This window comes from Suncus etruscus, chromosome 2 (assembly GCF_024139225.1).
Source record: "Suncus etruscus isolate mSunEtr1 chromosome 2, mSunEtr1.pri.cur, whole genome shotgun sequence".
NCBI lineage: Eukaryota > Metazoa > Chordata > Mammalia > Eulipotyphla > Soricidae > Suncus > Suncus etruscus.
In genome coordinates, this window is record NC_064849.1 from 135,881,036 (window position 1) to 135,897,815 (window position 16,780).

Below are 16,780 nucleotides of genomic sequence, written 5' to 3' on the forward strand. Positions count from 1 at the left end.
AGTACAGATCCAAGAGTCAACCCTGAACATTGCCAGATGTGATCCCCATAACAAATAAAAGAATATACATCTAAAAGTAAAAATCTCAAATATTTGACTGAAGTTTTTTGTTTAATTTTGAACCACATCCAGGAATACTCAGGGATTACTTCTGACTTGACACTCAGAAATCACTTCTGGTGGTGCTTGGGGGGCCATTTGGGATGCCAGAGATGAACCTGGGGTTGGCAGCATGCAAGGTAAGCACCGTAACCACTGTGTTATCACTCCAACCCCTGAATAGGTAAGGTTTTAATTAAAGATTCTTATATATTGGCATGCAGGGGCTGGAGAAATAGTACAGAAGGTAAGGCACTTGTCTTAAAACTCCATCAAACTGCAACAAACCTGGATTTGATCCCTAGGACTATGTAAGGCTCCTGAAACATGCCAGGAGTGATCTTTAAGGAAAGAGTTAGAAATAAGCCCTAAGCATGACTGGTGTGTCCCTAAAGCAAAATTAAAATGAATAAATTAAAATAACAAAGACTTTTTTTTTTGGTTTTGGGGCCACAGCCAATGGCACTCAGAGGTTACTTCTGGCAGGCTCGGGGGACCATATAGAATGCTGAAAATTGAACTCAGGTCCATCTTGGGTCGGCCATATACAAGGGAAACAACCTACTACTGTGCTATTTCTCTGGCCCCTAATAAAAACATTTTAAACAAGAGGTAAATATCTATCTTATACCATACATGAAAGAAAAATACGAAATAAATAAGAAATCTGAATGTAATAAGTAGAACTAAAATATAGTAGAGAAAAAATGTACAAATTCCTCTACAAATTAAATTTGCAAATGAGCCATCTATGATTTATAAGCTAGAAGAAATAAGAGAATAAAACATCACTAGTTCATAAATCAGTAACTTCACCTTAAAGGTCAAAAACATTGACAAACTTGGAAAAATAGTCACAGACATTTAAGAGCTCTCAAAATTTTGTAGAAAATAGAACAATCCTATAAAGAAAAAAAAGGACAAAAGATATGAACACATATCTTTTTGATATGTGTTTTTTGATATAATACGATTTGATGTGAGGCTGTTGGAAGCAGGGATTTGCATTGCTGGCAGGTGTGGAAACTGACCTGCTTGATCATGAAAGAGAACTTGACAATATTTAATAAAACTACATGTTGACTTTATCACTTAAAAATCTCATGGTCTTGGAGCCAGAGCAATAGTATAGCAGGTAGGGCATTTGCCTTGAACACAGTCAACCCATTTTGATCCCTACCATTCCATTTGGTCTCCAGAGCCTTCTAGGAGTGCTCGGGGATCAAATGCAGTGCTGGGGGTCAAACCAGAGTTATTTGCATATAAAGCAAGTGCCTTACCTACTATAATATATTTGTGGCCTCTATAGAAATTTATTTATTGTGGTGCAAGAAGTTATGAGGCTGGATTGAGGCATATTACATTGGAAGGAATTCAGAAGGAAGAAATCCTTCAGAACAATGTGTCATTTTGCATGGGGTAGTCCAGGTTCAATCCCTAACACCCGGTGATTCTTTCAGGCATCTGGAAAGTAACCTCTGAGTACCAGTAGATGTGGTTCCTTTCCTCATAAAAGAAAGAAATATTTCTAAATATTAGGTCAGGGAGGGAGTTTCACACTATGCATGACTGGGGCCCACAAACTAGTAGCTAATCTCTCTGTGTTCAGAAGAGATTCCTGGCAGTGCTCAGGAGATTATGTAGTGGAGGGGATGAGACTGGGATTGGTGGCATCCAAGGCAATGGTTTTAACCTCTCTACTATTTCTCTGGCCCCCTTTTTAATAGTTTTGACTTCTGATACTATTTTAATGTTTCATATATTTAATAAATTTGTATCTCAAATTAATAAGCAAAATTATATCTCAAATAAATAAATACAGAGGAAGAAAATACTAAAATGTAGCGCATGTGAAAAATAAGCATAACTAGGGCTAGAGCAATAATAGAGCAGGTAAAACACTTGCCTTGCATGCATTTGACCAAGATTTAATCATCAGCACCCTATTATGGTCCCAAGCCTGCCAGGAGTGATCCTTGATATAGAGCCATGAGAAAGCCTGGGTGGATCAAACCCATCAGGTATGACCCAAAAAATAAAACCAAACTAAACCACACCAAAACCCAAACGAAAAAAACAACAGACACACACTCAAAAACCAGATTGGGGGAGGAGACAACTAAAAGCATTATTATATCTCAAATAAATTAAATAGTTGAAAAGGAGAGAATGGAAGAACTTTCAACTTAAGGAATTTAATTTAACTTTAACAACTTTTTTTATATTAAGGAATTAACGTTTTAGAGACTAGATAAAGGCCAGAAGAATTATACTAATCTCTAGTTGGTAAATTTTTGTTTGCTTATTTTTTTGGAATGGTATAAACTGATAATTCAAAACTACTTTCTGTGCTTCCTTGGATTAAAAATGTAAATATACTATGGAGAATGGGAATCTGGTTTCTCGGTATTGAAGAACTTTAAAAATGAAAAATGTTAGATTGAACTCTATAGTATCATACTGAAAATGTGGAATGAAGTTAGTTTTTAAGTATATTTTTACATGTATGTAAAAATTTAACATATTTTAGCAGTTCAAAAGTTCCTTACAGGTTATTTCTGTTATCTGGTATTTAGAATTTATCCTGCCTAGTTTCCTTCTAGTAGGTTGTTTTGATGTTTTTAGTAGCCACATTTGGCAGTGCTCATGGGTCATTCCCATAGGTACTCAAGACACCACATGGTGCAAGGAATGGAATAGGTCTTCTGTATGCAAAGCATACAGCTTGGTGAGCTATTTCTCTAGTCTCTGCTAAGTAGTTTGATTTTTTTTGAAGGGCGGGGTGTTCAGTGGTGCTAGGGACTATGTCTAACTGTTATTATTCCTGGTAGGCTTGGGGAAACATGGGATGCTGGAGATTGAACTCAGGTCAGGAAAATGCCTTACCCACTGTGCTATCACTCCAGCTTCAAGTTTTGATAGTCTATGAAAGAACAGCTAAGAACTACTATATACAGTGTCAAACACTAGTCTTTAATATATTGCTTTCTTGATAAAATATATTTAGAATTTAGGGGTGTTTTGTTCTTGTTTGAAGGCCACAACTGCCAATTCCCTGGGGTTATTCCTAGTTTAGGTGTTGAGTAACCAGGTGACAGAGAAAACTGAACAAGGGCTTCCTGCATGCGGAGCACATACTCCAGTCCATGAAACTCTTCCTCTAGTCCTTGAATTTTCATCTAAGTGAATAATCTCTTGGTTTTTCTGAAACAATGTAAGTAATAAACGGAACAGAACTGAATCCTTTTCACAAGGATTGTTAGGTAGGTGTGGCTTGAGGCTTTGCTGCCTAAAACAGTGTTTTAAGGCAATATAACATTGGAATACAAACATCTAGGCTCACTACTTTTTACATAAGTGCCTAGATTAAAATTTAACACCTTTGAACTAGTTCATTCTTTTTGAAATTGGAAACACCACACTTATTAATGTATGAATTAGCTAATATAGGTGTTACCACAAATGAAAATCCAAAGAAAAATCAACAGACATAACTAGATTGAATTTTTCATATCCTCCAGATCAATCACAAGCTTCAACCAACTTTAGCAAGCTACAACCTTGCTTCACCAAGGTTAGTCAATCATGGCACTAATTCAGACTTTAAAAATAAATAAGTTGAAATAGCATTGCATTATAATACGTTTCAAGTTCAAAATGGAGCACATGGGTTTGACTTCTGGTACCACATGGTCCCTTGAGCAATACTAGGAATAACTCCTGAGCACCAAATAGGGTCTAGACCTTGAAAATGAACACACTGGTTGTGATCCAAAATTCAAAACAAAAAACTCTATATACTATGCTTCAGGTGAAAATCAACATATGTCTTTATAAATTATAATCAATGTTTAATTCAATGTTTAATCCTTGGTTTTTGACTTACAAGATTTCAGTAGCATCATTCACATTGTGAAGAGCAAAAATGCCTTCACACATGAAAAATGTCCTTCTTAGGCACAAACCTACCCTTAATGGAGAATCATTTATCTACAGTGATGATTAAAATGAAGAAACAACAATGTAATAGAAAAATCCAAACAAGTGATCTCATTCCCTAATGCCGCTTAATGTCACAGATGGAGAAAAATACTTCATGTGTATAATCTGTTTTCTTAATGAAACACATTTTTATATAGTTTGACCGTCTTCATTTAGGTATAGGTTGTAAAAGTTAATCTATGCATACAACTGTTTCCTCATATGACTATTATTTGGCCTAATGCATTCACTTATATAGTCTTGGTTTTGAAATAATACTCTGACTTCTAAAGTTGGCCATTCTTTTTAAAGGTAACTGGTCTCAAAGCAAGAAGTCAATATCAGTTCTAGGTATGTGGGACAATGGAAAGAAGTAGTTTTATTCTAGCATAAAATTGGAGTCATCTAAAATGAGTGAAAGCCAAAGTGAGGGTTGCCCAACAGAAGCTGGGAGCCAAGAGTGACAATCCATAGAAAGCAAGAAACATCTGCCTTTTCCTTTCTGCCTCCCACCATATGGTTGGTACTGTTAGTATAGTTTACTGGCAGAGCTGGCATGACGCCAGAACTTAAGGAAGTCTAGAAATGACAGAGTAAAGGGGGAAATGCAGGAGTAATGACAATCTTCTTGTTACTCACTTGCAATTTAATGTTATTGTTATAAAAGATTGTAGATTAATGATAATTCTCTGGCTTTTGTGGAGACTCACCAGGTACTACATAGAATACATGTTTCAGGACAAAAGAACATGCTCTTTATGTATGAGTGTGCAGTATTCTACAGAGTAAATTAGATTTGATTTGTCAATTGTGTTATTCACCCAATAAAGATACAATTTAATCCATAAAGAACGGCTGGCCTCTAACCATAGATTTTCAGGTCCCAATTATATTCATTTAAGAGCCAAAATTCTATACTCTCTACACATATCTATATCTACTTCCAACACTACAGTGGTCTTTACCTTTTTTTTTTTTTTTTTTTTTGGTTTTTGGGCCACACCCGGCGGTGCTCAGGGGTTCCTCCTGGCTGTCTGCTCAGAAATAGCTCCTGGCAGGCATGGGGGACCATATGGGACACCGGGATTCGAACCAACCACCTTTGTTCCTGGATTGGCTGTTTGCAAGGCAAACGCCACTGTGCTATCTCTCCGGGCCCAATATTCCTTACCTTTAAGAAAGCCAATCACAGGAAGGCTGGAGAGATAGCATGGAGGTAATACGTTTGCCTTGCATGCAGAAGGATGGTGATTTGAATCCTGGCATCTCATATGGTCCCCTGTGCCTGCCAAGAGCGAATTCTGAGCATAGAGCAAGGAGTAACCCTTGAGCGCTGCCGGGTGTGACCCAAAAACCAAACCCCCCCACCAAAAAAAAGAAAGCCAACTATAGAGGTCTAAGAAAAGTGCCCTATGAATAGGTTGATTAAAAATAACACAGGAGAGGCCTGAAATATAGCACAGTGGCAGGACTTTTGCTTTGCATGCAACTGATCCAGGATGGATGGTGGTTTAAATCTCGGTATCCCATACGGTCCTCTGAGCCTGACAGGAGCGATTTCTGAACCCAGAGCCAGGTGTAACCCCTGAGCGCTGCCGGTGTGACCAAAAACAAACAAACAAACAAAAAGTAACACAGGAACATATGTGAAGGGTTTTGAGCTGATGAGTATCGCTAAGGTAGGTAATAGCGTACACCAAACTAATAGTTAGTCAACAAATAATGAGGCCGTGGGAGATATGGAATATTTGACTGGAGGTGACATAGGTACAGGGTGGGCAGTCACTGGCACATCATTACAATGAAGTGCATTTATATATTGCACTTATGTACAATAACTTTGTACAATAATACTATAAGCTTGTTTACTACTGTAACATTACTTAAACTATAGTAATTTCTCTAAAAATAAATAAAAGTTTAAAAATAAAATAATTTTTAAAAGTGCCTTACTTGAAATAAGACTTTATAATTAATTTTGAAAAATAGTCTCTCATCATGGTTTACCACCACTGATACAGGATGTAAGTGTATAAATTAGAATCAGTAAACATTCTATTTATGTAGAAGAAAAGTAAGAAATGACAAAAGACAGTAACTTAATTTCCATGCTGATGATAATTACTGTTATTCTTACATTAGTTTTAGTAGAACAAGTAGAAAGAATTTTTGTACTGAATGAAATGCATTGGAGAAATCTTCTTTAAATTTAGAATTTTTTTTTTTACAAAAGTTTTGTTCTTTTAAGAGTAGAATAAGTCTAGGATGTTTTTCAAAGTAGAGGTTTATAAACAAACCGTCTTAGATGACGTTCTCAAGTAACTATTGAAAAATCAAAGATATGATATGAATCATAGACCCTTGAAAATAATGTCATTATTGATAAATGACAATAAAATAAAAATTATAAAACAAAGGCAGGAGAGATAGCACAGCAGTAGGGCATTTGCCTTGTACATGGCTAACCCGGGACGGACCTGGGTTCGATTCCAGGCATCCAACATGGTCCCTAGAGCCTGTGAGGAGCGACTTCTGAGCGGAGAGTCAGGAGTAACCCCTGAGCACAACTGGGTGTGGCCTCATAACAAAAATAAATAAATAAATAAAACGAAGCTTTAAAGGTGAAACAACATTACTATGTGAACGAATGATTTATGCTTCTCCCTGAAGAAATAAGAATACCTTTCATGATGGCTTACCTGCAGTTTCTGAGTCAAAGAGTCCCTCTGTTCTTGTAACTCTCTGGCATTATCAATTTCTTGTTTTAATCTTTCTATTTCCTAAAAATGATAGAGAAATATCTTTAAGAGCAACACTTAAATTATATCAAGAAAGAGAAAACTTTATTTTTCCCTGAAAATATTTTCTTAGGGAAAGTGATTTTAAAATGTTCCTTTATACTGACTCTTAAGAGGATGGAATATATTTTTACAGGTATGAAGTTTAGGATAGATTACCAAGAAACAAAACGTCTTTCTCGAGGCTTTTGGCAGAGCACTGCTCAAAAACAACTGAATATTTTTGGCTTACTTCAAGCTTTGTGGAGATAATTCTTCTAGGATATTAAACCTTTTAACTGGAACATAGAGAAAGTGACAGATTGTAAAATTCACTTAACCTCTTGTTGGTTTCTATTTGTCATTTGACTGCAATTCTGAGATGGATGGTAACAGCTGGTATCTGAGTTCAATTGTCTCACCATAATGCATAACAACAGAAACAAGAATGAGAAAATATAAATACATTTAACAGAATAATTTCAGCCTAAGATAACATCATGGAGAGAGAGGAAGTGAACTGATAGAGAAGGGACCTTGTGGTGGAGGGATATTAGTATTTTTGTGATGGCTGTGGTGTAGTAAACATACACTTACAAGGAGAAACTATATCCCTAAAACTCATGGTCATGTAAACCGGCATCATTTCAACTTAAAAAGAGTAAAAAGAAAAAGGAGAAAAGAAAGTCATGTTACCAATAAAATAAGTTCTAACTCAAAAATAACCAGATAATAAACAAACCCACACTTTTACTTTATTCTATAAAATCCCTTTGACAGTGACATAGATTCTAATATTTCCTATGTAAGCCAGCTAGATTATAAATGAATAGAATGTAACAAATACCTCTTCCTTTTCTTTTAGCGTCTCTTCCAGTTCTTGTATTGTCTGATTTAATTCTGTCTTGTGAGTATGCACTGCATTTGCTTGGCTACTAACACATTCAAGTTCAGTCACCTAAAATTAAATGAGAACACAGATGAAATAATATGTCAATTTAAAGGGATTTCTTGCTATAGATATAACCAATTACTAACAGAGAAAATAAATTATGAATATATACAAGTTAACATTGGAAATACCAAGATATACAAAGCAGAATAAAGATTTTTTAGGAATATAAATGTTTAGGACAAAGGAAAATGACCAAGAGAAATAATTTATGTTCCTTGGCTATAAAAAATAAACTTAATTTTGGGATGAGAAAAATATTACAGCAGGCGCTTGTCTTGCATGCAGCTGATTTGCATGCACCCCATATGGTCCTTCAAGCACAGCTAGGAGTGATTCTTGAGCCTGGATTCAGAAATTTCCCCCTGGATTCTAGGCCCAGCCTGAGTGCCACCTCGGGTGGCCTGCTGTGGGTTCCAGGTGGACTCTATTAGGGGTCTCCAGGCTTCCCCACCTCCCTACTCTAGGGAGGAGGAGCAGAGGGAGGGGCCAGGCAGATAGCTGGCTTCTGGTGCTTTGATGCTGGAGGCCGGCTCTTCCCAGGTATGGGGTTAGGGGACACCCCAGACCGCAGGCATTTTCCCTAGCTTGGGGGGTGCTGGGAGGCTTGGCAGGCCTCCAGCCGTTCCCCTATTTCCTCCCCTACTCCAGGTCTTCCCTAGTTGCTGACCCAGGTGGACTGTATCATGGTCCTCAGGCTTTCCCCCTTTCTCTCCCGACACTATGTGGGGGACACATGGGGTGGATGGTGGGCCGATGCAGCACTGGTGTATGTTGGGACATTACGTCGTGACACTCACTGGTATTTTTTTTCTCATTGGTCTCCATTTCAAAAACCGCGCAGGGGTACCATATATATTTAAAATAAAATGGGAGGATGGATTTTTAGTTTGGGAAGAGACCATTTCGGGTGGGGGTACCATATATTTTCAAAATAAAAATGAGAGGATAGACTCTCAGGTTGGGAAGAGGCCAGTACTTTTTACCTACTTGTTTACTCTCAATGGCCTCTTGGCCTCTTCCTTCTTTTATTGTGTAACCATTGTTGCTACCATACTAGGTTTCTGATTAGTTCCTATAAACGGTGACAATTGAGTCCACTGTTTATTTTCCCCACTTTTTATCTTTTCTCCTCTTTGTGAACTGTTCAATAAGGTGTTTTGGTAAGAGTCCTTCTCCATCTTTCCTTCCCTTTGTTATTCATTAAATAAGGAAGTTTGTAGAAGTGTTCCTCCATTTAATGTTTATATAAGAACCAAGTCAATTGGATTGTTGGACTTATTCTAGCATCCCCATAGGCACCAATCTTGCCAAGTGATACTGTTCTTCCTTTGCATAGGCACATTAAAATGAGAAATTATATACAAACACGTTCTTATAGAGATGGAAACACACAAATATTCTTAAATGGTGACAAATGTGTCCACTGTCTTAAGTTAGATTGTTTATTTTCCCCACTTTTTATCTTTTTTTCTCTTTGTGAACTGTTCAATAAGGAATGTTGGTGAAAGAGTCCCTCAGTTTAATGCTTATGTTTGAACCAGGTCACAGGGATTGTTGGAATTGTTCTTGCGGCCCCCTTATGCGCTGATAACGCCAGGTGGCATTATTCCTTGTTTGCATGGGCACATTAAAATGGAAAATACTATACATATAAATAAGTTCTTATCTAACAGAGATAGGAACACACAAATCTAGTGGTGCAAGGGAACCTTACACCCTGAACATTGACATGATGACCTGGCACAGGCCTCAGAGGTTTGGGCATTTTCCAGTCACCCCTGAACCAGGGAAGCCATCTACAAATCATCCGAAGTTGTCTATGACATCACCTGGAAGCAATTCTCTACCAGGGAAGACCCTACTGCTGCTCTGACATCGATTTACTCAAAAGAGTCCTCCCTTAACACTGAGAAAATTTAAACAACAACAACGACCTGTGTACTGGACAGGGCTTTCTGCATTGCCCTTTAATTCTGAGTTGAAATTAGATGCTGCTCCACACCATCCTGACTTCAATGTAGGATATACAGATTCCAACAACAGAGACTGTGAAAAATATAACTGTATGGGCACTACAGACAATGACCAGGATTGGACAAACTAGTTTGCCTGGAGCCTAGAAATGGTCTTATGTCAGGAAACTTCAGGGGTAAGGTCTCCTTGTACTTAGGCCAAAAGTTTTTCCTTTCCATGACCCCCATACTTTGGTGGGCCCATGCAAATGATATTTGTCACTCTAACATTGTTTATACAGTGCACCTTTGACTCTAAACCTTTAAGAAACCACTAGTAAAAATATCTGGAACTGCAAAAAAAAATGGTTTACATTAGTGTTAACATATATGCTTTTAGTTACACTAGCATTCTGGGGGATAAAGGAGGGAGAAAGGGATATATGCTTGGGAACAGGGATGAATGGAGGACAATACTGGGGGTGATGGATATTCCCCTGATTCAATGTTAATATGTACCTAAAATACTACTGTGAAAGTATGTAAGTCATTATAATAAAAAATTGTGTTTTATTCAGAAATGTTCTTTGACTTAAATGTATTATATTATATTAATTATATGTTATGTTATTATATTATGTTATGTCAGTTTACCTCAATATGTTAATCAATTTTGTCTCTTGAATACATTCTTACAATAAAAAAAAATAAGCCCTGGGCATTCTGGGTGTGGCCTAAAAACAAACAACAAACCAACCAAAAAAATAAATAAATGAAAACCCAAGAAACAAACCGCCATTAAATCTATGATTAATACCAGTAGAAGAAATTTATAGTAAGCCTTAAAAATTCCTTTTGAAAATACATTTCAATCAGATATAACCATCTGCCCTCCATCTGTAGTCTTCAAATTAAATGTTGAAAACTAATTTTGCAGAAGAGAAAACTTTTCAAAGACTCTCACACAATCTAAGAGCATCTAAAAAAAAAAAAACCTGAACTATAATTTAAATCATTAAACACTAAAATCATTTCACATTAATATAAAAATAGTTTTTTCATTAGTAAGAATTTGCTGAACAAATAACCTTTGGTAAGCATTTAAAAATGTGTGGTTTGCACGCAACTTGAACTAGCTACCCCTGCCCCTACTTAGAGGGGGAAATAAGGGAGGCATCAAGACCAAACTGATGCAAGACTACTAAGTAGTTGGTTAGAGACAGAGGGGACCACATATTCTAGCCGCCCTGGGGGTGAGGGAAGAGGAAATGGGAGGTAAGACAGAAACGGGGGTGTAGGGAGGACAATTTGGGGATGGGAATCCCCCCTGATTTTATGTAAATATGTACCTAAAATATTATTGTCAACAATATGTAAGCCACTATGATCAAAATAAAAATTATATTAATAAAAAAAAATGTGTGGTTTGGGGCCCGGAGAGATAGCACAGTGGTGTTTGCCTTACAAGCAGCCGATCCAGGACCAAAGGTGGTTGGTTCGAATCCTGGTGTCCCATATGGTCCCCTGTGCCTGCCAGGAGCTATTTCTGAGCAGACAGCCAGGAATAACCCCTGAGCAATGCCGGGTGTGGCCCAAAAACCACCAAAAAAAAATGTGTGGTTTGTTTGGTTATCACATTTTATTTTCTTTTGTTTTGACCATATCCCAAACTGAGAGGCTGCTCCTGACTTGAGCTCCTGACTACTGGAGATGTTCAATAAACCAAGGTGCAAGGAATCAAACCTAGTCTTCCGACAAGTAAATGTTGAACTCATCCTGTCCAGCTATTTCTCTGGCCCTTATTTGATAGACTGAGAGATCTGAGCGCTGTCCCTAAACTTTATACTATTCCAGACTACTTAAGATAGACCAACTCAGGGTTGTGCACATGTGTTTTTGTATGTATGTATGTATGTATGTATGTATGTATGTATGTATGTATGTATGTATGTATGTGTGTATATGTCCCTGGTGGACCCAAGTACTACTTGATATGCCTCCATAATGGGCATAATTATATGTCTACTTTTATCTAGACTTTAAACTGCTAACATTGACCTATGATTACGTGATTTCCCATTCAAGGCCTTTCATTAATTATCTTTTTATAATACCAAATCTAAACCTTTCAATCCTCAAGACACAGGCTCCAACTTCCTTAACTATATATTTTCATTGCCAAATACACCCAGGGTACACTTCATACACATCTCACTGACTTAAAGAGAATGTCCTTTCTCATTTCTTAATGAGATCTATCAGACCTACTAAACCCTACCTCTTTTCTCTGCACACAGAAAGGCATTACTACCTACACAAATCCTAAAGGCTCTCCCATCCTCTGTTTCACAAAAACAGAACATGTTTAAAGTCTTAGGAATTGCTTCTTTAGTGTATTTGGCATTACACTGCTACACTCATCTTTATCTCACTATATAATGAACTAATGAAGAGGTTTTTATCTGGGATAATTTTCCTACAGGTAACACTTGCAAATCACAAAATGTTAAAGTCAACTAAGGGCCACCTTAGTCCAAAGAAACAGGAAGAAAGTAAACATTTTGGGTAAGATATACATCAGTTAGTTTGTAGACACTCTGTAGTTTGGCTGCATAGTTTGACTAGTAGCATGTGGTCTTCCTCTACCAGTCTGATTTGGGGATGCTTCAAAATACCTAGACTAGCTAGAAACTGAAGAATATAAAGAGGCTCACAGACTTCTCTAAACCCTGAACTAAAAACGTACAGATAAGAAGCCAAGTTGTTTATGGCGATGATAAAAAAAAAAAGCTGGAAGGTTGAAAGAGCTAAATTGTGGCAGTTCTGATTAAAGAAGGGTCAGTTCAATGTCTGCGTCCTGCTGAATGAGGAGGGTTTAGAACACCAAGATTTTCATGGAAATTCCAGATTCAGAGAGAAAGATTTCCTAAGACTAAGGGGCTCACCCTAAGGGAAAAGTGAAATTGACTCGAATGAAGCTGCAGTTCACACTTCACAAACGCAAGATACTATAAAAGTCATTTAACTGCCATATCAATTGTAATATCCAACATATAAATGAAAAGACTAGTTATGTGGAAAAAAACCCACAGGAAAATACAAACTGCTACTGCAAAGCGAAAATTTGTTCTATATAAAAACTGAGACTATTTGTTGCTTTACATTTGCAGTACAAAAGTGTTAGAAGAAACTGTTTAATCTGATAGGAAATGGTACCTGATGAAAATTCAAATCTAAAGGAAGGGAAGATAAACACTGAAAATTATAAATAGGTGAGAAAACATAATAATTCTGTTTTATAAATGATATAAATTCAATTGGCTATATAAAGCAAAAATAATCTTTAAGAGCAGAGATTATACAATAAGGAGGTAAGAGTTCCTTTTCTTAATTCCTTAATGAATATTTATTGGCTTATGACACAAATTTTTACCGTGGATCTATACATAATATAAAAACAATTCTTTTAGTTAATTTTTATTGCTAGAGAATCTGTGATTTACAGTATTGTTAATGATGGTTTCTCATGCACATAATTCTTTTTTTTTTTTTTTTTTTTTTTGGTTTTTGGGCCACACCCGGTAACGCTCAGGGGTTACTCCTGGCTATGCGCTCAGAAGTCGCTCCTGGCTTGGGGGGCCATATGGGACGCCGGGGGATCGAACCGCGGTCCGTCTCCTAGGCTAGCGCAGGTAAGGCAGGCACCTTACCTCCAGCGCCACCGCCCGGCCCCTCATGCACATAATTCTAACACACTCATTACCAATGTGCCCACCTCCCTCCCTCAAGGACTCCAAAGCTCTTTCCTTTGAACCCACATTATAAAGTTACAAAAGAACTGTCTACTGATATTTTCCAAACTGTTCCTTCTCTAAAAGATAATATAGAATTGGGGAAATAATACAGAGGTTAAGGGCAAGCCTTTCATGTGCCTGGCCTAGATTTGATCCCTGGCACTCCAGGGTCTTCAAAGCATCACTGGGGGCTCCCAAATATGCCTTGCACTAAATTCTTGGACCTTCTCACTGACCTAACAGGCCTAGCTGGCTAAGAGTTGCTCAGTGAACTCCAGTATTTCAAGTACCTTGGGAGGTCCCCTCCATCAACATAAAAACATAGCAACAACAAAAATAGATGAATAAAAGCATCTATCATTAACTCAGTTCAACTACATGTTGGTTCAGAGTCTCATTTATTTTCACAGAGTATCTATTATTCTTAAAATTAAGTAAGCATATTAATCAGAAAGAAAGCACTAAATCACCAAAGCTGCACAGCTAATAAGTGGCAGAAAAGAACTATGAAATCATGTCAATTAGTCTTCATGGATGTCATTCTCATTCACTATAGAAAATATTTTTTCCAAACAAAATAATCTCACATATAATACAAAGTGTAATATTTCTGATAATCAAAGAAACTTTCCAGGAGACCCCTATGTGGGATCTACACGTACAATTCTTTGACTCAAGGAAATGTGCTCCCCACAAATCCCCCTGGTCAGCAGCCCTGAACTTACCCGCTTGTGCAAACGTTCTGCTTCCTCTTGATAGGCAGCCAGCTGCTGCTTCCATTGTTTCACATTGGCAGTGGATTCCAGCAGGGCCGCAGTGAGTTTGGCATTATTTCCTTTGAGGGTAGCCAGTTCAGCTTCCCAATGTTTGCTGATTGCTGAACTAGAAGAAAGGAAAAGAAAATTCTATCCATTGCTCTGATTTTTAATTTGAAGGGACAGTAGTATTCAGATTTTTGTTTTATAGTCCATGAATATTTCTAAGATAACACCAAATAATAAATAAAAAATAATTAAAGACACAAATACTTCAAGGAACAATTCCTAGTAAAGAAGACCATGAAGTGAAATAGAAAAAGAACCATAGAAACAGGTTTAATGTGAAATCGAAGACTTTCTACTCATTCTCTTTTGAAGAATAAACATTATATCCTTAAGAAAAAGCCATGAATAAAATCTAATAAAATATTGGGTGTTTTCAAGAGGCTCAAAATTTGAAGTACAATTTCATTCTTGTATAAAGCATACAATGTTAAATGTCAATACAATTTGAAATCTGAATGTTGGTTTATTTGCATGTTGATATAAATATGAATGCTGGTATAAATGTTATATACATGGATGTTGGTATATATAATGATTGGTGGTTATCTTAATGGGAATTATAAATGTCCAAAAATGTAAGATCTGTTCTAATAAGCTGATTTCTGGTTATATTCTAGGTTAGAACTAGAAAATGGTTCTAAATTACTTGCTTTCTGACAGAATTCCAGTGTCGCAGATAGGAAAAAAAATGCACTTTGTTTTCTCATTTAATGCTCTATTTGATATAAGTTGCCCGGAGTTAACCAAGATGATATTTCTATTACAAGACAATTTTTTTTCTAAATTTTATAATAAGGAACAAAGTGCCTCATTTATTTTATTTTTATTTTTTGATTTTTGGGCCACAGCTGGCAGTGCTCAGGGGTTATTCCTGGCTCTGTGCTCAGAAATTGCTCCTGGCAGGCTCGGGGGATCATATGGGATGCCGGGAATTGAATCCAGGTCTGTCCTGGGTGGGCAGCATGCAAGGCAAATGCCCTACCACTATGCTATTACTCTGGATCAAAAATGCTTCATTTAAAAGGAAATAATTGTTTTCTCTTTTTCACTATTAAACATTTTATTCTATCAGTAAAATTCTACTAGCCTCCTCCCATTAAGTATCAAATGATGATAAATAGCTATTTTATTCTTATATAGTTGTTGTTGTTGTTATCGTTATCATTGTTTTGCCTCACCTGGGGTGTTCAGGGACTACTCCTCATTTTGTACTCAGGAATCATCCCTGGTGGAGATCAGGGAACATATGGGGTGCCAGTGATTGAACTCAGTCAGCCACATGCAAGGTAGCACCCTACTCCCTGTACCATCACTCCCGCCTCCTAATAATAACTTTAAAATTTTGGGGGGTGTTATCTTTAATGCCATTTATGTCATAAGACATGTGAATTGATGCAGAGATATTTTATCATAAATTTAACTCATATATTATGTAAAAGAAAACACAATTCCATTTCATTGTTCATCCTTACTAATAGTAAGAAATCTAATACATTGCATGATGGACACAGATCTAAAGATCAAGATTTCATTTTAAAAATGCATAAAGATCATATTACTCAAGATAGAGAGATCTCAAGAAACAGAATGAAGAAAATGAAGAAACAAACTTTTCTTCTCTGAAATAAACCGTATTTTAATGTATCTTCTATCTGGCAATGAAAATCTAATGAGTTATGCACTATCAAACTCATGAAAGGGCAGTAAGAGAAAAATGATTTTGAATATTTCTAAAATAATTTTTCAAATATTATTCATATAGTAAGATTGCCACATGCCTTTCTACCAGGAAAAAAGGAAAGTGTTTGATATTTTATTTCTCTAGGCTTTATTTTATAGTCTATAAATAGTAAAATCCATGGAGAATTCAGGAACTCATCATATTTCAATAATGAATTATGTGATCTCTGCCTAGACTCAATCACCTGACTCCTCAGTTCCTCAGATGTCATATACATTTAGTCAAGATCTGAATTATTGAGGGGCCGGAGTGATAGCACAGCTGATAGTGTTTGCCTTGAACGTGACTAACTCCGGTTTGATCGCCAAGTATCATATATAATCTCGAGCCTGCCAGGAGTAACTACTTCTTCTTCTTCTTCTTCTTCTTCTTTTTTTTTTTTTTGATTTTGGGCCACATCCGGTGACGCTCAGGGATTACTCCTAACTATGTGCTCAGAAATCGCTCCTGGCTTGGGGAACACCGGGGGATCAAACTGCGGTCTGTCCTAGGTCAGCCGTGTGCAAGGCAAATGCCCTACTGTTGCGCACTGCTCTGGCCAAAGGACGAGTAACTTCTGAGTGCAGAGCCAGTAGTAACTCCTGAGTACCAGGGGATGTCCCCTCTCCCCCCACCCCATAAAAGATCTGCACTATCCACGTGCAGTTGATTTAAAAT

The 16,780-nt window shown here is 37.0% G+C and overlaps 1 protein-coding gene across 1 annotated transcript in view; it reads right to left on the reverse strand.

Moving 5' to 3' along the window:
- Positions 1 to 16,780, reverse strand: part of HOMER1 (homer scaffold protein 1) — a 123,879-nt gene that overhangs the window by 12,998 nt on the left and 94,101 nt on the right. The window contains exons 6-8 of the mRNA XM_049769084.1: positions 14,284 to 14,440; positions 7,705 to 7,815; positions 6,780 to 6,860 (exon numbers count right to left, since the gene is read on the reverse strand). Coding sequence (XP_049625041.1) covers positions 6,780 to 6,860; positions 7,705 to 7,815; positions 14,284 to 14,440 — 349 coding nt within the window. The remainder of the gene's footprint in view (positions 1 to 6,779; positions 6,861 to 7,704; positions 7,816 to 14,283; positions 14,441 to 16,780) is intronic.